The 24,905-nt window shown below is 35.6% G+C and overlaps 1 protein-coding gene across 8 annotated transcripts in view; it reads right to left on the bottom strand.

The window, feature by feature from the left end:
* Positions 1 to 24,905, bottom strand: part of LRBA (LPS responsive beige-like anchor protein) — a 786,930-nt gene that overhangs the window by 486,469 nt on the left and 275,556 nt on the right. For all 8 annotated transcript variants that reach the window (XM_043567604.1, XM_043567611.1, XM_043567619.1 and 5 more), the window contains exon 35: positions 22,500 to 22,564. In XM_043567604.1, coding sequence (XP_043423539.1) covers positions 22,500 to 22,564 — 65 coding nt within the window. The remainder of the gene's footprint in view (positions 1 to 22,499; positions 22,565 to 24,905) is intronic.

Here is a 24,905-nt window from a genome sequence, read left to right as displayed (position 1 = left end):
TGTTTATAATATTGTATTGAGTTTTTCTATAATATATCTTACAACATACATAATTTTTAAAATTTAACCAGGGAGCATATGGCTCTTTAAGAAACACTGCAGAGTTTCTAAGAGATAAACTATACTTTAATTCAGATTTCATCTTTGGTTGTTTCAGAGACTGTATCCTAGCCACACTATTTACATAAGTGTAACAAATATCTTTGTCTTTTACCACAATATACCCCAGGAAGGTCAGAGTAAAATGTGTTTTACTCTTGCTCTCCCTCCATACCTTCCTTTTCCCTCTTCACCTTCCCTTTCATTCATTCTTTTTTTCATTTATTCCACAGGCATTTATTTAAAAATCTATGATACTCAGAATGAAGGGAAATGCTGGTATGAATAAATGAATGCTCAGAAAGCAGAAGTGCAATCTAAGCAGCTGAATTTTGAAGAGACAGACAAGTGTATCAGTACTAGAAACATTATGTCTTTTATGAGGGCTATTTACATATCAGGATACAAGTCTGAATTATTGCTGTAATAAGCAGATACTGACTATCCCCAGAGAATAATTAAACAATGTGCCCAACAGGATGTGGGATAATCTGCCCTTTATTGTGCTTTTCAAGGATGAAGAAAAGAGTCAAGCAGCAGGTTTAAGAGAAAAATAGTAGAAGGCTATGGAAGTTCTCAAAGTATATTTTTAGCAAACTAAATCCAATATTATGATTATAGTCATTTTATACTTAATCATATATTTAAAAAATTATCAAAATCAAGATTAGAATTCATATCTTAAATATTTTTACCATAAAAAAAACTTTTTAACAAATATTCTGCCTTTAAACCAGCTTTCACAGTCTATTACGTTTCCTTTTACTAGCAAAAGTTTTTAACAGTGGATCAGCCAATGAAATTGTATCTGTTTTTTCCTTTAAAATACAAATAAAGAGAAAAGTTAAGAAATTACATAACAAGAAAGATAGGAAACTTCATAACATTCCTTTGCATTTTAAGCTATTAAAATTTTACTTATAAGGAATATTTGCACTAGGTTTTCATAATTCCAGACTATAAGAAAACAGGGCCACCTAAATATGTAAAACATGCAGGATAATCAATATTTATCCAATGCATTGTTCCTTCTAACACAAGTTAAACAAATGAAGTTATAAGACTGAAATGCTCAAGAGCAGCTGCCATAATCACAGTTTGCCTAGAACATCAGGAGCTTAAAATCCTCTAAAAAACAGTAGCTGAATGGATGGCAAGCATGCTTGCAGGAAGAAAAAGAGCTACCTAACAGCCTGATCTATTTCTGCTGGCAAACTTAACACCCATATTGAGATACTAAAGTTTTAGGAAGAGATAACAACAAAGCTAATGAAGAACAGAAAGAATTTTTTTTAAAAAAAGGCAAAATATGAAATCTAAACCTCTTTAAATGAGAAACGACTTTCAAGATTCATTGACAAAGAATTTAATTTTAAAATTTAGGTAACAGTTCTTTCGAATCAGTGTAATTAAATTCATTTTTCAATTAAATGCAATATTAAGGTGAAGGAAAAAGTACTATAAAACAAAATCAAGTATACCAGTAAATTAACTGATGCCCAATATACATAATAATGTGGCCTACTATGCATGAATTTAGTACAACAACAATGACCTTCAGATCTCATTAAGAAGGTCAAAGGCAATGGTGACAAGTGACTTTCCTATTTCCTATTAATGCTGTGCCAGAGCATCACAGAACATTCTAAAAGAAGCCTCTAATATTCTTTAAAGAATTTAAAACTGTTAAAAAAAACTTGTACCTTTCAGGAAAAATAGAACTCTTAGATAAATTACTTGCACATTTAAAAAGTAAACAGAGTTGACAGTGATGACGACAATGATACAAACATTCATTAACAAAACTATGATTCAGGAATAGCATGTTCTTGCTCACTAAATGTAGAAAATTAATTTTTTAACTCAAATCTTGTTTCATATGTATATGTATTTTCTTTTAATATTGGTAAAAAAAAATATCAAGGGAATTATCAATTATGTTAACGATTACGGATTATTTTACTTCTATAAATAAATTTGTTTAAAATGGATTGCTGTTTACATAAAAAATACCAATAAGTGAAATCAAAACTATCAAAACAATGTATTTACAGAGAAAGTACTCTATCAATTAAATAGGTAAGTTTAGAGAAACATTTCTACTAAACAACAATTACTTATGTCTGACCTAGGTAATTGATTTGCTAATGATAACCATCAAGTCCAATAAACCTTATGCTGTAGTCTCAGTCTGTAAAGGTCTCCATGTTATTTACACTAATAAAACATTAATCAAGGACCAAATTTATAGCAGCTACTCTATAAATGAGGTCAAGGTAGGTCAGACTTACATAATAAGAAAAAAAAAAAAAAGGTTGGTCTCTGCAGTGAAAAGAAAAACCCTTATTACTTATTCTTTCTGCTCCTGGGTTTAAGTCCAGTAGGTAAATGCTGAAAACTACTTCACGAACACATCCATAGCCATGTTAATTCATGTAACCTCAATGTATTGAATATTTATAAAAGAAAAGCTAAACTTACTGATTTAGAAAAAGTAATCCCTGAATTGTTCCTTTAAAATATATTCTACTTTCTAAAGATATAACAAAAACTTCTAATACTAGCTCCACTATTTCACAACGAATGTTAGTTTTCTTTCCAGCAGGATTTATTTCTAACATTCAAAGGCAAAGGCTAGGTACTTTCTATAGGCTGAGTAATGAAGTAAAAAAGACAGTTTCTAAGCAAAGGAGATAACAAATCCAGAGTAAGCTAGGCATAGGTAAGAAATCTAAAAAGGGCATTATAAAACCTATGACTATAATTTATATAAAAATGATTAAGTTATCCAAATAACTGTATCCCAATACAAATCAGCTATTCTGGATAAGGATATTTCAGAATAATATAAAAGAATTAATTTCTTCACAAAATATAGAAGCTTTTTAACGCAAAATGTTTTATATATACATGTATTTTCTTTTCTCTTGGTAAAAATTCTCAAAGAACTATAACTTGACTACTATAAAGATTATCTGTATAAAATGAATTTACATTTAAGAAGTAATGTTTAATAAATGTTGAGGCACCTGGGTGGCGCAGTCGGTTAAGCGTCCGACTTCAGCCAGGTCACGATCTCGCGGTCCGTGAGTTCGAGCCCCGCGTCGGGCTCTGGGCTGATGGCTCAGAGCCTGGAGCCTGTTTCCGATTCTGTGTCTCCCTCTCTCTCTGCCCCTCCCCCGTTCATGCTCTGTCTCTCTCTGTCCCAAAAATAAATAAACGTTGAAAAAAAAATTTTTTTTTTAAAATGTTGTTTACATGAAAAATATCAAAAATTGAAATCAAAAGTATACAAATATTATGCAGAGGTAATATCTTAACAATTAAACACAAATATTTACTGAATTTGTCAAGTATTTCTCTAAGAGCCAGAAATATACCCATAAACAAGAGATAGGTGGACTGCCCTCACAGAACATACATCTTACAAAAGGAGACAGATGATGAAAACAAACATGGGAGAATAAGAGATATGGCGTGGGGGAGTAAAGAAATGAGTAAAGTAACCTGGATAATAGGTTTCAGGGAAGACTTCTCTGAGAAGGTAACACCTGAACTGGGACTCAAAGGAGAAAGAAACAGATATGTAAAGATCAGGGAAGGTATCTTATAGCTCTGATGGAATAAAGAGGCCAGCAAATCCACTCAGAAAAACAAGTAAAGAACGAGAGAATACCAGTTATTTTAGGGTTCTAAAAATTGACCAAAAGCAAACAACAAAATCTATAATAATTTTATTCAAAAAAATATGCTAAATGTTAAGCGAGAACAAAGGGAATCTGTGGTGATCTTTTCAGAGAATATCCCAACCAAATACCATAGATGTAGTAGTTCTACAAGGCTGTGGTTGCTTATAGAAACCAAAAACTTCACTGCCATATATCACCGAGACTCACTTTGGAGAGCAGTTCAAAAAATGGATGCTAAGCTGAAAATACGAAAAAAGCCTATACAGCTCTTCTAGAATGAGATTACATTTGCAGTTAAGGTGAGCAGGAGACCAGAGAACAAATAGAAATTGAAGGAGATCCTGAAAATAAAAACAGATATGGCTATATATTATATGTACATTAGGGAGCTTCATAATAATTTCACACAATCCATGGTTATCAGGGCCCCTAAACACACATACATCACACAGGCTTCAAAAAGATTGATGCAAAGTAGAAGCGAGGAACAGAGATGAAAATGATCCCCAATTTTAATGTGCTCATCAAACCAAACACAGATCAACTAGCAATACATTGTCAAAGGTTTCAGCAAGACTTCTGTCCAATCATTTACTGACCTCTAATCTGGAGAAACAGGGGTGACCCTTAAAAAGATCAAAATCAAAATAGGAGTTTTGGAAAAGCTAAGCAGCAACATTAATAGCATCATACAATGAGAGAGAAGTTCAGCAAATTAACCCCAAAGGAGTAACTTTTAAAAGCTGGTTCAATATTTCAAAATCAATTAATATGATCTATCACACATCAATAAGCTAAAAAGAAAAATCACATCACCATACCGATAAATGCAGAAAAGGCATTTGACAAAATCTAACACCCATTCATGATAAACACTCAATAAACTAAGAGAAAGTCCTCAACATGATAAAGAAGATCTACAAAAAACAACAAAACCCAAAACAAACAAACAAAAACAACCTACCTCTAGCATCATATTGAATGGTGAGAAATGAGCCTCTCTTACTAAGTTCATTAAAAGTCAAGAATATCCCCTCTTAACCACTCTTTTCAACCTCACGTAGAAGTTCTAGCTAAAGCAGTAAGATACAAAAAGGAAATGAAAGGTAGACAGAAGGGGAAGAAAAGACATTAAGAATGTCTTTGTTCACAGATGATATGATTATCCAAAACAATAGACTAAAGAAAAAGTCCTAGAATTTAAAAATGAAAACACAATGCCATTTACATTAGCACCCTAAAAAGTGAAACACTTAGATATAAATCTAACAAAATATGTGTAAGATCTATATGAGGAAAACTACAAAACTCAGATTAACAAAATCAAAGAATTAAATAAATGGAGAAATATTCCATGTTCTTAGATAGGAAGACTCAATATTGACAAACTGTCAGTTCATCCTATGTTGGTCTATAAATTCAATGAAACCCAATTAAAAATTCCAGAAAATTATTATACAGATACCAAAAATTGATTTTGCAATTTATATGGGGGAAGGCAAAAGGCCTAGAATTATCAACGCAATATTGAAGGAGAAGTTGGAGGACTTATGCTACCCAACTTCAAAACCTACTATAAAGGTACAGTCATCAACACAATGTGGTACTGGCGGAAAAAAAGAGACAAATATACCAAGGAAAAAGATAGAAAGCTTCTATGAGGAATCTAAGAGTCAAATTTGCAACCCTGCCACCCTGCAAGCAATTCGACACAATAGCATCATAGATACTGGATTATTGTTATCAACAACATGATTCCTATTTAACCTAAATTCAAGAGACTTCCAAGAAAATTTTATACCCAATCTCAATCATATTAATCTTTCATTAATTGAACTTTGTTTAGCCACAATTGGCAAATTCACCAAATGTGACCTTCAATCATGACTTTACTCAGCCACAGAAAGCCCTACACCCATCTCCGCCCTACTTCATCTAAATACAATAGTCATAGCAGGTATCTTCCTACTAATCATTTCCATCCACTAATAGAAGTCAATAAAACCATTTAAACTATAATGCTCTGCCTAGGAGCTATCACTACACTATTTACATAAATCTACGCTCTTATCCAAAATGATATTTAAATGATTGTCAATTTCTCCACCTCCAGCCAATTGGGCTTAATAACAGTAACAACGGGTAGTAATCAACCAAATTAAGCCTTTCTCCAAATTTGCACACAGCATTCTTCAAAACCATTCTACTTATGTATTCTAATCCATTACTCAAAATCTAAATGATGAACAAAATATCCAAAAATAGGTGGTTTCTTTAAAGCACTACCCTTATTCACAACTTCTCCCATCCCTGGAAACTTAGCAGTAACAGCAGGAATGGTATTCCTCAATGTTAATTTCTCAAAGACTTAATTATCAAAGCCACCAACATGTTGTAGAATGGTGGTTACCAGGGGCTGAGGTAGGGGTGTTCATCTATAAATATTCATCTATAAACTATAAAGTTTCAGTTATACAAGATAAATAAATCCTAGAGATTTGTATAGCAAGAGTACCTATAGTTAACAATATAGCATTATACACCTAAAAATTTGCTAAGAGTAGACCTTATATTGTCTTCTATTAAAAACATAATAATAATAATAATAATAATAATAATAATGACAAAAATAATAAAATGTGGCTCATACTGATGAACCAACAGTCAACAGAATCTCTACTCTGAGTAGGATCAGCTGTTGGATTTAGCAGACAAATACTTCAAGGTAACTATCATAAATATGTTCCAAAGAATTTAAGACATTCATACTTTGAAAATAAAAGGAAAATGTGATGAAAATGATGACACAAATAATGAATATAAATAATTAGAACCTACTAAAGACACCCAGTTGGAAATTTTGTTGTATAAAAAGAAAATAATCAAAAAGAAAAACTCCAAGGGAACTCTGAGACAGCAGAAGAAGGAATGAGTGAACTTAGAGACACGACAACAACATAAACAAATTGAACAAGAGAAAGAAAAAAAGATTACAAACAACTTAACGGTGTCTATAGGATATCAAGAATGCCAACATATGTGTAATGGGAGTCTAGAAAAAGAGCCAAGATAAGCACAGAAAAAAATAGAAATAACGACTGAAAGCTTTCCAATTTTTATGAAACGCATTGACACACTAGATGCTCAATGAACTCCAAACAACATAAACACCACCAAGCACTGCAAAGTGTATCAGGTTTTACTCTACTTGTAAGCTAACTGTTTCGTGGATGCTGACAGAAGATACAAAATATCTGAATCAGAGACAAATGATATTCTATTACCCTCAGCAACAGCAGGAGCCAGAGTATCAGCACTTGTGCTAGTATTTCTAAGCCCCAGTTCCTACACAGTGACACAGGTCCAAGAGATACAGAATACAGCATGTTACATAAGAGGAACCCTGAGCTCTTGAATCTTTTTTGATGACCAGTAGGCCAGGTGACTTTTGTCTAAAGGGAGATATTATTACTATTATAATAGAGAGTAAACAACCCTGCTCCTCTTTGCCCCAGATGGAGACACTACTTCTATATTCCAGGGTTTTGTTCTACATAAACATTTTTAAAATAACAGCACAGAACAAAAGCATCTGGTTCTTCTACTTCCAAGACATGCAAAAATGTAAGAGATCAATAGAGAATTATCTTTCTACAAACACAAAGAGATCCTTGACTAGACATGTCTTATTCAAAGTGTTGTAAAACAAAGGTAAATAAGAAGGTGGGAAAAGGCTAGAAAAAAAAGGATTCATCACATAGAAGAGAACAACAATAGAATTAAAGGCTGACTTCAAATCCAAAAACCTGGAAGCCAAGTAACATATTCAAAGTACTTTAAAAAATCAAACAAGAAGTTCATATGCAGCAAAACTATCTTTCAAAATGAAAACACTTTGGGAAAAAGTTTAGTAGTTTTGCAAAAAATTAAGTATAGACTTAGCATATGACCCAAAAATTCTACTATTAGGTATATACACAAAAGAAGTAAATATTTAAGTCCACATAAACACTTATAAATACTTATGGCATTATTATTCACAACTGCAAAAAAAGTGGGAACATCCAAAATGTCAATTCAATAGATCAATGAAGTGTGATATACCCATAAAATATTATTCAGCAATAAAAAAGGAATACAGTTCTGACTCATGCTGTAACAGAAGAATCTTGCCAATATGGAAGGTGAAAGACAATGGCCACAAAAGACTATATACATTGTATGATTGCATTTTTATGCAATGTTCCAAACAAGAAAACCTATAAAACAAAAGTGATTGCCTAGGACTAGGGGAATGGAAAATAGAGGGTGACTGATAATGTGAACAAACTTTCTTTCGGGGGTGATGAAAATGGTCTAAAGTTAGATTATGGTGATGGTTGCATAAATCCGAATATACTAAATACGATCCAAATTATACACTTTAGAGAGGTGATCTGTATGGTATGTGAAATACCCGCATATGTCAGGGTTTGTAAAGTATATAATAATATATATGACAATACAACCATAAATAATGGGGCTAGAAAGAGAATTCTATTAGGGCAAATTTTCCATACTTTACTGAAACTAAGTTACTATGAATTGGAAAAAGGCTGTGCTAAACACATCAAGTAATCCTTAGACTTACCAATAAGAAAAAATTTTAAATACAACAAAAAATAAGAATTACACACACAAAAAAAAATTATATATACATACATATATATATACACATAACATATAGCAAATGACTAGTGCAAATCCAAACACTTTAATAATTAAATCAAATATGAAATCACTAAACACAAGTAGGGAGTAAGATAAAAGAGCATGACATAACACTGTGTTGCCTACAAAACAGACAATTAAAACAGATTGAAAGTAAAAGCATAAAAAGGGATGATGCAAAGAGTAATCATAAAAAAAAATAGAGTAGATGTACTAATATCATTAAAAAACAGACCTGAAGTCAGGAAATATTACTAAAAATAAAGAATGATGTATCATAATGAAAAAAGTCAATTAAGAGGAAAATATAACAAATACATAGGAACATAACAACAGAGACCTGAAGCACATGAAGTAAAAATTGACAGAACTAGAAGAAACTGTAGTTGGAGATTTCAGTACTTTAAAATCTTAATAATTACTAGAACCAGAAAGTGAGTAAGACAGGTTTGTTTGAAGACCTGAGGTTTGAAAGATACCATCAACCAACTTAACCTAAGTGGTATTTACAGAACATTCCATGCAATAATAGAATATATATGGGGCACCTGGGTGGCTCAGTCAGTTGAGCATCAGACTTCAGCTCAGGTCCTGATCTCACAGTCCGTGAGTTCGAGCCCCGCGTCGGGCTCTGGGCTGATGGCCCAGAGCCTGGAGCCTGCTTCGGATTCTGTGTCTCCCTCTCTCTCTGCCCCTCCCCCGTTCATGCTCTGTCTCTTTCTCTGTCTCAAAAATAAATAAACATTAAAAAAATTTTTTTAAAGAATATATATTATTTTCCAGTATCTGTGGGACATTCTCCAGAAAGACCATGAGCTAGGCAATAAAAAGAGTCTCAATAAATGTAAAAGAACTTAAATCAGTAAAAGGAATTCTCAAATAACAATGGAACTAAATTAGAAATCAAAATGGAAAGAGAATTAGGAAACCCCAAATACTTGGATATTAACACAAAATAACCAATGAGTCAAATTAGAGACACAAAAAGTATTTTGAGCTCAAAGAAAATTTACAAAAGCTTCTGAAAATGTATGGAATAAAGCTAAAAATATGCTGTGTTAGAAATGTACAGCTGCAAACACCCATAATGGAAAAGGAGAAATGTATCAAATCAATAAGCTTCCACCTTAAAAAACTAGAAAAAAAAGAATAAACAAAACCTAAGCAACAAAGGATGGAAATAACAAAACACCAACAGAAATAAATGAAATAGAAATAGAGAAAACAGGAAAAATATCAATTTAAAAAACTGTGGTTCTTTGGGAGAAATAATAAAAACACCAACAGAAATAAATAAAATAGATTTCGGGAAAGATGGCAGCATAGGAGGACGCTGGGCTCACCACGTCCTGCTGATCACTTAGATTCCACCCACACCTGCCTAAATAACCCAGAAAACCGCCAGAAGACTAGCAGAACGGAGTCTCCGGAGCCAAGCGCACACGAGAGGCCCACGGAAGAGGGTAGGAAGGGAGGAGAGGCAAAGCGCGCTCCACAGACTGGCAGGAGGGAGCCAGGGCAGAGGGGCGGCCGCCGGCCAAGCAGAGCCCCCGAGTCTGGCTCGCAAAAGCTGAGGGGCCGGATGGAGTGTGTTCTGACAGTAAGCGGGACTTAGCATCTGGGAGGTCATACCTTAACAGCTCTGCTCGAAAGCGGAAAGGCTGGAGGACAAAGGGAGGGAGAGTTGCTGAGCCCTGGGGAGGGATGACAGAGCTCAGTTTGGCGGGGAACAAAGGCACTCGCCAGCGCCATATCCCTCGCCCATCCCCCAGCCAAAATCCCAAAGGGAACCAGTTCCTGCCTGGGAACTTGCTTGCAGCGCGCAAACACCCAAAGCTGTGCTTCTGTGGAGACACCCTTCCAGGCGGGGCGGCGGGTCTGACTCCCTCCCACTGCCACAGGGCCCCTCCTGAAGCAGATCATGGAAGGATAATCCAGCTAAGCCTGCCCCTCCCACCCCATGCACCTTGCCTATCCACCCCAGCTAATAAGCCAGATCCACAGCACCACAAGCCTGGCAGTGTGCAAGTAGCCCAGACGGGCCACGCCACCCAACAGTAAATCCTGCCCCTAAAAGAGGGGAAGAGAAGGTACACACCAGTCTGACTGTGGCCCCAGCAGTGGGCAGGGGGCAGACATCAGGTCTGACTGCGGCCCCACCCACCAAAGAAAGTTATTCAAGACAGCACAGGGGAAGTGCCCTGCAGGTCCGCACCACTCCAGGGACTATCAAAAATGACCAAACGGAAAAATTCCCCTCAAAAGAATCTCCAGGAAATAACAACAGCTAATGAACTGATCAAAAAGGATTTAAACAATATAACAGAAAGTGAATTTAGAATAATAGTCATAAAATTAATCACTGGGCTTGAAAACAGTATAGAGGACAGCAGAGAATCTACTGCTACATAGATCAAGGGACTAAGGTATACTCAGGAGCTAAAAAACGCTATAAACGAGCTGCAAAATAAAATGGAAACGACCACGGCTTGTATTGAAGAGGCAGAAGAAAGAATAGGTGAACTAGAAGATAAAATTATGGAAAAAGAGGAAGCTGAGAAAAAGAGAGATAAAAAAATCCAGGAGTATGAGGTGAAAATTAGAGAACTAAGTGATGCACTAAAGAGAAATAATATATGCATAATTCGTATTCCAGAGGAGGAAGAGAGAGGGAAAGGTGCTGAAGGTATACTTGAAGAAATACTGAGAACTTCCCTGAACTGGGGAAGGAAAAAGCACTGAAATCCTGGAGGCATAGAGAACTCCCTTCAGACATAACGTGAATCCATCTTCTGCACAACATATCATAGTGAAACTGGCAAAATACAAGGATAAAGAGAAAATTCTGAAAGCAGCTAGGGATAAACATGCCCTAACATATAAAGGGAGACCTATAAGACTCGTGACTGATCTCTCTTCTGAAACTTGGCAGGCCAGAAAGGAATGGCAGGAGATCTTCAATGTGATGAACAGAAAAAATATGCAGCCGAGAATCCTTTATCCAGCAAGTCTGTCATTTAGAATAGAAGGAGAGATAAAGGTCTTCTCAAACAAACAAAAACTGAAGGAATTTGTCACCACTAAACCAGCCCTACAAAGATTCTAAAGGGGCTCCTGTGAGACAAAGTACCAGAGACATCGCTACAAGCATAAAACATACAGACATCACAATGACTCTAAACCCGTATCTTTCTATAATAACACTGAATGTAAATGGAATAAATGCGCCAACCAAAAGACATAGGGTATCAGAATGGATACAAAAACAAGACCCATCTATTCGCTGTCTACAAGAGACTCATTTTAGACCTGAGGACACCTTCAGATTGAGAGTGAGGGGATGGAGAACTATTTATCATGCCACTGGAAGCCAAAAGAAAGCTGGAGTAGCCATACTTATATCAGACAAACTAGACTTTAAATTAAAGGCTGTAACAAGAGATGAAGAAGGACATTATATAATAATTACAGGGTCTATCCATCAGGAAGAGCTAACAATTATAAATGTCTATGGGCCGAATACGGGAGTCCCCAAATATATAAAACAATTACTCATAAACATAAGCAACCTTATTGATAAGAATGTGGTAATTGCAGGGGACTTTAATACTCCACTACAGCAATGGATAGATCATCTAGACACACGGTCAATAAAGAAACAAGGGACCCTGAATCATACACTGGATCAGATGGACTTGACAGCTATATTTAGAACTCTGCATCCCAAAGCAACAGAATATACTTTCTTCTCGAGTGCACATGGAACATTCTCCAAGATAGATCACATACTGGGTCACAAAACAGCCCTTCATAAGTATACAAGAATTGAAATCATACCATGCATACTTTCAGACCACAATGCTATGAAGCTTGAAATCAACCACAGGAAAAAGTCTGGAAAACCTCCAAAAGCATGGAGGTTAAAGAACACCCTACTAAAGAATGAGTGGGTCAAGCAGGCAATTAGAGACGAAATTTAAAAACATACGGAAACAAATGAAAATGAAAATACAACAATCCAAACACTTTGGGATGCAGCAAAGGCAGTCCTGAGAGGAAAATACATTGCAATCCAGGCCTATCTCAAGAAACAAGAAAAATTCCAAAGACAAAATCTAACAGCACACCTAAAGGAAATAGAAGCAGCACAGCAAGGACAACCTAAACCCAGCAGAAGAAGAGATAATAAAGATCAGAGCAGAAATAGACAATATAGAATCTAAAAAACTGTAGAGCAGATCATCGAAACCAAGAGTTGGTGTTTTGAAAAAATAAACAAAATTGATAAACCTCTAACCAGGCTTCTCAAAAAGAAAAGGGAAAGGACCCAAATAGATAAAATCATGAATGAAAATGGAATTATTACAACCAATCCCTCAGAGATACAAGCTATTATCAGGGAATACTATGAAAAATTATACGCCAACAAACTGGACAACCTGGAAGAAATGGACAAATTCCTAAACACCCACACCCTTCCAAAACTCAATCAGGAGGAAATAGAAAGCTTGAACAGACCCATAACCAGCGAAGAAATTGAATCAGTCATCAAAAATCTCCCAACAAATAAGAGTCCAGGACCAGATGGCTTCCCAGGAGAGTTCTACCAGTAGTTTAAACCAAAGATAATACCTATCCTTCTCAAGCTATTCCAAAAAATAGAAAGGGAAGGAAAACTTCCAGACTCATTCTATGAAGCCAGTATTACTTTGATTCCTAAACCAGACAGAGACCCAGTAAAAAAGAGAACTACAGGCCAATATCCCTGATGAATATGGATGCAAAAATTCTCAATAAGATACTAGCAAATCGAATTCAACGGCATATAAAAAGAATTATTCACCATGATCAAGTGGGATTCAGCCCTGGGAATGCAGGGCTGGTTCAACATTCGCAAATCAATCAACGTGATACATCACATTAACAAAAAAAAAGAGAAGAACCATATGATCCTGTCAATCGATGCAGAAAAGGCATTTGACAAAATTCAGCACCGTTTCTTCATAAAAACCCTTCAGAAAGTCGGGATAGAAGGAACATACTTAAACATCAAAAAGCCATTTATGAAAAGCCCACAGCTAACATCATCCTCAATGGGGAAAAACTGACAGCTTTTTCCTTGAGATCAGGAACACGACAGGGATGTCCACTCTCACCGTTATTGTTTAACATAGTGTTGGAAGTTCTAGCATCAGCAATCAGACAACAAAAGGAAATCAAAGGCATCAAAATTGGCAAAGATGAAGTCAAGCTTTCACTTTTTGCAGATGACATGATACTATACATGGAAAATCCAACAGACTCCACCAGAAGTCTGCTAGAACTGATACATGAATTCAGCAAAGTTGCAGGATACAAAATCAATGTACAGAAATCAGTTGCATTCTTATACACTAATAATGAAGCAACAGAAAGACAAATAAAGAAACTGATCCCATTCACAATTGCACCAAGAAGCATAAAATACCTAGGGATAAATCTAACCAAATATGTAAAAGATCAGTATGCTGAAAAGTATAGAAAGCTTATGAAGGAAATTGAAGAAGATATAAAGAAATGGAAAAACATTCCGTGCTCATGGATTGGAAGAATAAATATTGTCAAAATGTCAATACTACCCAAAGCTATCTACACATTCGATGCAATCCCAATCAAAATTACACCAGCATTTTTCTTGAAACTAGAACAAGCAATCCTAAAATTCATATGGAACCACAAAAGGCCCCGAACAGCCAAAGTAATTTTGAAGAAGAAGACCAAAACAGGAGGCATCACAATCCCAGACTTTAGCCTTTAAACTCAAAATGGATTAAAGGACCTGATGTGAGACAGGAAACCATCAAAACCCTAGAGGAGAAAGCAGGAAAAGACCTCTCTGACCTCAGCCATAGCAATTTCTTACTTGACACATCCCCAAAGGCAAGGGAATTAAAAACAAAAATATACTACTGGGACCTTATGAAGATAAAAAGCTTCTGCACAGTAAAAGAAACAACCAACAAAACTAAAAGGCAACCAACGGAATGGGAAAAAATATTTGCAAATGACATATCGGACAAAGGGCTAGTATCCAAAATCTATAAAGAGCTCACCAAACTCCACACCCGGAAAACAAATAACCCAGTGAAGAAATGGGCAGAAAACATGAATAGACACTTCTCTAAAGAAGACATCCGGATGGCCAATAGGCACATGAAAAGATGCTCAACGTCGCTCCTCATCAGGGAAATACAAATCAAAACCACACTCAGATATCACCCCATGCCAGTCAGAGTGGCCAAAATGAACAAATCAGGAGACTATGGATGCTGGAGAGGATGTGGAGAAACGGGAACTCTCTTACACTGTTGGTGGGAATGCAAATTGGTGCAGCCACTCTGAAAAACAGTATGGAGGTTCCTCGGAAACTAAAAATAGACCTACCCTATGACCCAGCAATAGCACTGCTAGGAATTTACCTAGGGATACAGGAGTACTGATGCATAGGGGCACTTGTACCCCAATGTTTATAGCAGCACTCTCAACAATAGCCAAATTATGGGAAGAGCCTAAATGTCAATCAACTGATGAATGGATAAAGAAATTGTGGTTTATATACACAATGGAGTACTACATGGCAATGAGAAAGAACGAAATATGGCCCTTTGTAACAACGTGGATGGAACTGGAGAGTGTTATGCTAAGTGAAGTAAGCCATACAGAGAAAGACAGATACCATATGTTTTCACTCTTATGTGGATCCTGAGAAACTTAACAGAAACCCAGGGGGGCGGGGGGGGAGGGTGAAGGAAAAAAAAAAAAGAGGTTAGAGTGGGAGAGAGACAAGGCATAAGAGACTCTTAAAAACTGAGAACAAAAAAATACTTAAAGAAAAAGGGGTGCCTGGGTGGCGCAGTCGGTTAAGCGTCCGACTTCAGCCAGGTCACGATCTCGTGGTCTGTGAGTTCGAGCCCCGCGTCAGGCTCTGGGCTGATGGCTCGGAGCCTGGAGCCTGTTTCCGATTCTGTGTCTCCCTCTCTCTCTGCCCCTCCCCCGTTCATGCTCTGTCTCTCTCTGTCCCAAAAATAAATAAAAACGTTGAAAAAAGAAAGAAAAAAAAAAGAAAAAAAAAACTGAGAACAAACTGAGGGTTGATGGGGGGTGGAAGGGAGGGTAGGGTGGGTGATGGGGATTGAGGAGGGCACCTTTTGGGATGAGCACTAGGTGTTGTATGGAAACCAATTGGGCAATAGATTTCATATATTGAAAAAAAAAGATATTTTATATAAGCCTCACGGTAACCACAAAGCAAAAAACCTACAGCAGTTACATAAAATAACATATAAAAAAAATCAAAGCATACAGATACCAAAGACATCAACAGAGGAAAAAAGAAAGTAGGGTATGAAACAAGGAACAATAGATCTACCAAACAACCAAAAACAAACAAACAAAAACAAAAAATAAAAACAAACAGCAACAAAACAAATAACAAAATGGCATTGGTAAAATGGTAAGACCTTACCTATTAGTAAGTGCTCTAAACATAAACAAATTTAATTAGATTTAAATGTAATTAATTAGATTTAATCAAAAGACATAACAAGGGGGCACCTGGGTGGCTCAGTCAGTTAAGTGTCTGACTTCAGCTCAGATCATGATCTCCCAGTTCATGGGTTCAAGCCCCACATCGGGCTCTGTGCTGACAGCTCAGAGCATAGAGATTCAGATTCTGTGTTTCCTCTCTCTCTCCCACTTATGCTCTGTCTCTCTCCATCTCTCAAAAATGAATAAAGATTAAAAAAGTTTTTTTAATTAAAAAAGACATGGCAGGGGCACCTGGGTGGCGCAGTCAGTTAAGCGTCCGACTTCAGCCAGGTCACGATCTCGCGGTCCGTGAGTTCGAGCCCCGCGTCAGGCTCTGGGCTGATGGCTCGGAGCCTGGAGCCTGTTTCCGATTCTGTGTCTCCCTCTCTCTCTACCCCTCCCCCATTCATGCTCTGTCTCTCTCTGTCCCAAAAATAAATAAACATTGAAAAAAAAAATTAAAAAAAAAGACATGGCATAAAAAAAGACATACAGAGAGTGTAAAGGGATAAAAGCAATCCCTTTAATAAAATAGAAATCAAAAAATAAATAAAAACAGGGTGGTTATATTAGACACAACAGAATTTTTAAAAAATTGGTAAAAGGTACAAAAGTGGTCATTATATAATGATAAAGGAGTCAATCCATCAAAAAGACTTAAATTATAAATATCTATGTGCCCAATATCATAGCACCTAAATATATAAAGCAAAAACGCAGATAAAAAGGAGAAATAAAGAGTAATACAATAATAGCTGGGGAGATTAATACCCCACTCTCAACAGATGAATTATCTAAACAAAGAATCATTAAGGAAACAGCCAATCTGAACACTATAGTCCAAATGGACCTAAAAGACACATTCAGAACATTCTGACAACCGCAGGATACATATTCTTCTCAAGCACATTAAGAACATCTTCAAAGAGAGACCACATATTGGACAAGGAAATGGTTTTAGCCAGTCCAAGAAGACTGAAATTATACCAAATATCTTTTCTCACCACAAGAGAATAAAACTAGAACTAGGTAACAAGAGAGAAACTGGAAAATTCAAAAACACATGAAAATAAAACTTCACTTTTCTGAACAACCAATGAATCAAAGAAGAAATTATAGGGGAAGTTTAAACGTTTGAGACAAATGAAATGGAAACAAAACACATCAGAACTTAGGAGATACAGCAAAAGCAGTTCCAAGAGGGAAGTTCCTAACAACAAATTCCTAAGAAAGATCTCAAACAACCTAACTCAACACCTTAAAGAACTAAAACAAGAACACATCAAGTACAAGGTTGACAGAAGAAAGGAAATAAAAATTGGAGTAGAAATAAATAGAAAAAAAACTAGAGAGATTAACCAAACTAAGAGTCGGTTCTTTGAAAAGATAAAACAAGATTGGCAAACACTTAGCTAGACTAACCAAGGTAAAAAAGATAAAGAACGCAGATCAAAAAAACTAAATGTAAATGAAAAAGGGGGACAGTGCAAATGATACCACAGAAATATATGAGATCAAAATGCCAACAAATGAGACAACCCAGAAGAAATGGAAAAATTCGTAGAAACATACAACTTATAAAGAATGAATCAAGAAGAAATAAATACGATTGAAGCAATTACTAGTAAGGAGATTGAATCAATAATCAAATATCTCCCAATAATGAAAAGCCTAAAACCAGATGGCTTTCACAGGTGAATTTTACCATACATTTAAAGAAGAAGTAACTCCAGTACTTTCAAACTCTTCCCAAACAATCAGAGGAGAGAATACTCCCAAATTCATTTTACAGCACCAGCAAATCCTCATATCAAAACTAGGAAAAGATAATACTAAAAAATTATAACAAAATATCCCTGATGAATACAGATGCAAGAGTTCTCAATAAAATAAAAGCAATCTGAATCCAGCAGCACATTAAAAGAACCACTCACGATGATCAAGTAGGATTTATCCCAGGATGCAATGATGGGTCAACATATGAAAATCAATCAATGTAACATATCACATTAACAGAATGAAAGAAAAAATATTATTATAATCTCAATAGATGTATAAAAGGCATCTGACAAAATTCAACATCCATTTGTGATTAAAAATTCTTAACTAATTAGACACAGAAGGAAGATATCTCAACTTAACAAAGCCCTTATATATCACAAACCCAGAGTTAACATCAGACACAATGGTGAAGAATGAAAGCTTTTCCTTTAAGACTTGGAACAAGACAAAGCTGTTCCTATTAAACATAGGAAAGGAAAACTCTAGGGGTGCCTGGCTGCCTCTTGATCTTGGGGTCATGAGTTCAAGCTCCACATTGGGCACAGAGCTTACTTTAAAAAAAAATATATATATATATATACATATACATATATATGTATATATATATATATATATAACATTAAAAATTTATTAAAAATAATAAAAGCTTTTAAAAAACTGAAAATTCTAGGGGTGCCTAGATGGCTTAGTCGGTTAAGTGTTCGACTTCAGCTCAGGTCATGATCTCACTGCTTGTGGGCTTGAGCCTTGAGTCAGTTTCTATTCTGACAGGCCAGAGCCTGAAGCCTGCTTCCGATTCTGTGTCTCCTCCTTTCTTTGTCCCTCTCCTGCTAATGCTCTCTCTCTCTCTCTCTCAAAAACAAATAAACTTTAAAAAAAATGTTTTAAATGCCTAAAAATTCTAGCTAGAGCAATCAGGCAAGAAAAAAATAAAAGTATCAATTAAAAATGAAAAAGTAAAATTGTCTCTATTTGCGGATAACATGGTTTATATATAGAAAATCCTAAACACTCAAAAAATATTAGATTTAATGTATTCAGTAGAGCTGCAACATACAAAAGTGACATATAAAACCAGTAGCATTTCAATACACTAACAAAGAATTTTCTGGGAAAGAAATAAAGAAATTGATCCAACTTACAATAGCATCAAAAACAGTAAAATGCCTAGTAAATAATTTAATCAACAAGATGAAAGATCTTCACTCTGAAAACCATAAAACACTGGTAACAGAAATCAAAGAAAACACATTTAGACAGGAAGGTATCTTGCATTCATGGGCTGAAAAAATTAATACTGTTACATCATTACTACCAAAATCCAGCTATAGATCAATGCTATCCCTATCAAAATTCAGTGGCATCTTTTATAAAAGTAAAAAAGCACATTTAAACTTTATATGGAATAACAAATGATTCTCAATAGCCAAAGAAATTCTAAGAACATCAAAGCAGAATTTACCACACTTCCTGATTTATAGTTTACTATAAAACTATAGTAATCAAAACAGTATGGTACTAGCATGAAAGCAAGTAAACCAATAAAACAGAATCAAAAGCTGAGAAATAAACCAAAGCATTTTACGGTCAACTAATATTTTACAAGGGTGCCAAGAATACTCAGTGGAGAAAAGACAAGTCTCTTCAGTAAATGGTGCTGGGATCACTGGATATTCACATAAGAACGAAACTGAAACCCTATCTTATGCCACTCACAAAAATTAACTCAAATGGATTAAAGATTAAAATGTTTAAGACCTGACACCATAAAACTCTAGAAGAAAACTTAGGGAAAAAACTCCTGGACACAGTCTTTGGAAAGGACATTTTTTTGGATAGGACACCTCAAGCACAAGCAACAAAATAAAAAATAAACAAGTGTGACTACATCAATCTAAAAAGCTTCCATTCAGCAAAAGAAACTATCAATGAAATGACAACCTGTAGAATAGAATATTTTCAAACAAACATATCTGGTAAGGGTTTAATATCCAAAATATATAAAGAACCTATACGACTCAAAACACACATACACATACACACACACACAATCCAATTTAAAAATGGGTGAAGAACGTACACAGACATTTTCCCAAAGTAGATATAAAAAAGATCAAAGATACATGAAAAGATGGTCAACATCACTAGTCAGAAGGAAAATGTGAAGTAAAACAACAATGAACTATCATTAGAGGGGTCATCATCAAAAAGACGAGAGATAACAAATCTTGCTACGGATGTAGAAAAAAGGTAACACTTGTGTATTCAATGGGGGAATGCAAACTGGTAGAGAGACTATGGAAAACAGTATAAGGTTCATCAAACAATTAAAAATAGGACTACCATATGATCTAACATTCCACTTCCAGGAATACATCCAAAGGAAATGAAAACACTAACTCAAAAAGATTATCTGCACATCCACATTCAGAGCAGCATTATTTACAATACCCAAGACACAGAAACAAACTAAAGTCTCCACTGATGAATGGACAAAGAAGAAGTGAAAGAGAGAGAGGAGAGAGAGAGAAAAGAGAGGAGAGAAGACAGAGAGAGAGAAGAGAGGAGAGACAAAAGAGAGAGAGAGACAGAGAGAGAGAATATGGAATACTATTCACCCATTAAAAATGAGGAAATCCTGGGATGTCTGGGTCACTCAGTCGGTTGAGCATCCAATTCTTGATTTCAGCTCAGGTCATGATTCCTGGGTTGTGGGATCAAATCCTGCATTGGACTCCACACTGAGCATGGAGCCTGCTTGAGATTCTCTCTCTCTCTCCCTCTGCCCCTCTCCCCTGCTTGTGCACTCTCTCTCAAAAAAAAAAAAAAAAAAGATAAAATCCTACCATTTGCAACAACACAGATGAAAGTTGAAGGCATTACACTAAGTGAAATAAGTCAGACAAATACTGCATAATCTCACTTATATATGTAGAACCCAAGAAACACAAAACCCAAACTCATAGAAAAACATATCAGAAATATAGTTACCAGAGGCAGAAGAAAGAGAGGGAGTTGAAGGAAGGGGGTCAAAAGGTGAAAAAACATGCTGACGATAGCTAACACTGCTGTATGATATAAAAGAAAGTTGTTAAGAGAGTAAATCCTAAGAGTTCTCATCATGAGGAGAATTGTTTTTTCCTTTCCTTTTCTTCATTCTTTTATTTACACTGTATCTATATGAGATAACAAATGTCAGCTGAACCTATTGTGATAATCATTTTATAGAATATGTAAATCAAACCATCCTCCTGTATATCTTAAACTTATATGGTGATGTATGTCAATTATTTCTCAATAAAAGTGGAAGAGAAATAAAGAATAAAATTAAAAAAGAAAATGCCTTTCAAGAATCATGATCCCTGGGGAAGTTTTACCTAATTCTTCCATAGTAACTGTCAAATCTTTCTTTTAACATGTATTTAAATACTTCTACAACAGAATTTAGCAAAAGGCATTGTAATTGCAGGCTTATTTATTAGTTGCCAATACTAGTATATGAGCATCTAATAATTATTTGCCGAGTAAAATAATTTTAGGAGTATTTAATGTCAAATGAAGTTATCAACACCCTATTCTCCCTCTTCTGTAACGTTAACAAGGCAGACACTGGTTCCTGGTTACTAGTTCAAATACTTCCCCAAGTGATAGCGTCAGTCTCTCAACACTAGACAGAACACTGTAAAGAAACATTCCAAAACAATAATTTTGCTCAGAATACAAATTCAAACGGCAGCTAAACACACCTTTTAATCCATTCCCTGGGTGTTTAGTCCTATTAAACCAAAATCCACTCCCACAAAAACAGACACAATGTAGTCCACTCATCATTTCCTCAATTTACTTTTAGCTTTTAATTCTCTCACTCTCTTCAATCCATTTTCTCCCCTGTAACTTTCTTTTAATCTCTGTACTTACTTCACTTTTCTATCTTACTAGTAAATTTATTTTTCTTGAACTCATCTATCTCTGCTCTTTTTTTTTTTTCAATGTTTATTTAATTTTGGGACAGAGAGAGACAGAGCATGAACGGGGGAGGGGCAGAGAGAGAGGGAGACACAGAATCGGAAACAGGCTCCAGGCTCTGAGCCATCAGCCCAGAGCCCGACGCAGGGCTCAAACTCACGGACCGCAAGATCGTGACCTGGCTGAAGTCGGACGCTTAACCGACTGCACCACCCAGGCGCCCCTATCTCTGCTCTTTAAAAGGAAACATTACTTTCTCCCTCTCTCTACTTTTTCATCACATTGCAACACAGAACAAAACTTGTTCTCCCTCTCCTTTATGACCGGGCCATGACTTAAGAAAGATAACATAGACATCTAAGTCTGATTATTGGGCTCCACAAATATAATTACATTAATAGGGAGTCAAAGTAGGTGTCTGTTTTCCTTAATTCTGCTAATAAAATCACTAGTTTACTTTTGCCAAATTCAGCCTTACCATTCAAAAAATAAAGACCAGATTTTCATCATAAAGCATGTAACCATGAAGAAAACCATAAAATAATTAAATGTTGACATATTTGTAATAATTAAGCTCCACTTTATTACTGACCACAAAAACAATACAGTCCCCCAAAATATAAGTTTCAATGGCAAAAACAGAGTAAGCTTTTAAGGTAAAATATAAATGGATATAAAAGAGATTACCTTCCTTCATTGACAAGTTCAATAAAAGCAAGGCCTGCATTCTTCTGGATAGAATTCTGCCACTCCTAAAAAATAAAAACAAAACAAACAAGAAAAAAGGCAGAAAAGAGCTGAACAAATAATACTCAGTAGATTAATTTTTTAAAACAACAATTATAAAAAACATCACCCATATCAATTTCATACCTTAGCCCTTAAAAGGAAAAGTTTGGTTAAATGTGCTGCCAACCCAATGCAGCCCTGTGAACACATGAATAGTTGATATTCACAATTAAGCTAAACAAGTTAGCAACAATTTGATTCTATATAAACCAAAAAAGCCTAACTATATTTATCTTGACCTTTTTGTTTTATATCATTATATACTACTAAATCAACTGAAACAGTTATGAATTGGAAAGGAAGGTAGCACAGACCAAAGAGAGAGGTTTTGTGTCTTTAAGAAAAGAGATGCATCACCCCAAATGAGAGCGAGACAAAATTAAATAGTGTGGTATACTAATAAACAGCACACACCCAACCACAAAAATTGATGATTAATGACTGAGAAAGGGACAAAAAAGATCAGTGAATTTGGCTAGATTACTTCTGAGCTGGAAAACTACAGTTCACTAGGCTATGAGTTAGCAAAAGATAATATAAATCTATTATATTCTTTATGAATAATTATCCTTGAAAAGACTCGGAAGGAAATAAATCAGGAGAGCATATACAAATGAGTATTTTTTAATCTTCATCTCCAACCATATGTAAAATAAATATTAATCCAATAAGGCTGGGCCTACAACAATTGAAAAGTAGCTAGATTTGAAAAACGTTTATGTATGTGCCCATGTCTGTATGTGTATGTGAAATTCTGGCAGAGTCGAGAAATGCCAAGATATATATGTATGTGCGTATGTGTATGTACATGTATATCTATTTTTAAAGAACCAGAAATATATCATCTTTATGGTCCTTAAAACAAAGGAGCCCTTTACATTCTACCTACGTAATATACCTCAAGTGATCTTTTTTTGTTTTATAAACTCAAAACAAAAGACAATATTTGGCTACTTACCATCACTACCAAATATATTCATATGTTCTGAATGTAATACCATTTAAGAGTTCTAAATTCCATGTATTTTCACCTCTAATGACTATTCTGTGTCACTCCAAATTCCTATTTTTTTGGTGGGTGGCCAGGGTGGGGGGGTGCTCATCCTTTCTCTTCTACTTTCTCCTTTTTATCCCTAATTTTGTATTGCTTCCTGTTATGTTTTGAAAAACCCAAGGTGGTTCCTAGGACTGAAATGGTTGTATACCACAATTTTTGTTATAAGTTTCTATTTCATGAATAGTGTCAATAAGGACATACTAACAGAACATATATGGTAGAATGAAAAGTAGATACAAAGTCACTTAGAAATCTAGCAGTAGTTGGGGCGCCTGGGTGGCTCAGTCGGTTGAGCGTCCGACTTCGGCTCAGGTCATGATCTCGCGGTCCGTGAGTTCGAGCCCCGCGTCAGGCTCTGTGCTGACCACTCAGAACCTGGAGCCTGTTTCAGATTCTGTGTCTCCCTCTCTCTCTGACCCTCCCCCGTTCATGCTCTGTCTCTGTCTCAAAAATAAATAAACGTTAAAAAAAAATTAAAAAAAAAGAAATCTAGCAGTAGTAATTGACTAGATCTAGGAGAGAAGATGAAGCAATGTGCTGTTAAGAGCCATGAACAAGAAGCCATGAGATCTATATTCTCACACTGATTCTGACACTGACAGGATATGTCCATGGACAGATCACTTTACATCTCTAGGTCTTAGATACTCCCTTAAAAAATTAGCTCTATTATTTTAGGATTCAGTAACTTACGAACATTTTGAAATGACTCATGAGCCTACAGTCTATACTCTCTCAAAATTCACGATTACCACCCAGCTGAAACAATAAAGATCTTGTATTTCCTTCACTGAGGTAAACCAACTCAAGCATAAATAGGAATACCTCATAATTTAAAACCCTTTTCCTTCCAGCAAAATAAAACTGACAGCACAAAGCAATGAAATCAAATTCCATTAAGAAGTAAATCCCTAAGAGAAGAGCATGTGTGGAATCCTCTACTCTTCTTAGAAATACAAAGAGGAAAATAGAAAAAAAGCAGAAACCACAGGTAAGGTTTTTTATCCTGCTGCAGAAGATCCCACACCTTACTTTTGAAGCACAGCAAAGGGAGATATCAAGTCTAAAAAGTTGCCCTAAACCTAGTAATGTAGAGGAATAGTAGATAGAGAGAGACATAATGGCCAGATGGACCTAAATTAGCCTTGACGTATCTCATGCCATAGGAAGAGTCAGAAAATTATCCTAGAAAGATGTACACTAAATAAGGCTTTGAGGGGATGAGAAGAACACAGCTAGACAGTAGG

Source organism: Prionailurus bengalensis, chromosome B1 (genome assembly GCF_016509475.1).
Source record: "Prionailurus bengalensis isolate Pbe53 chromosome B1, Fcat_Pben_1.1_paternal_pri, whole genome shotgun sequence".
NCBI lineage: Eukaryota > Metazoa > Chordata > Mammalia > Carnivora > Felidae > Prionailurus > Prionailurus bengalensis.
This window is presented reverse-complemented; position numbering and strand designations above follow the sequence as displayed.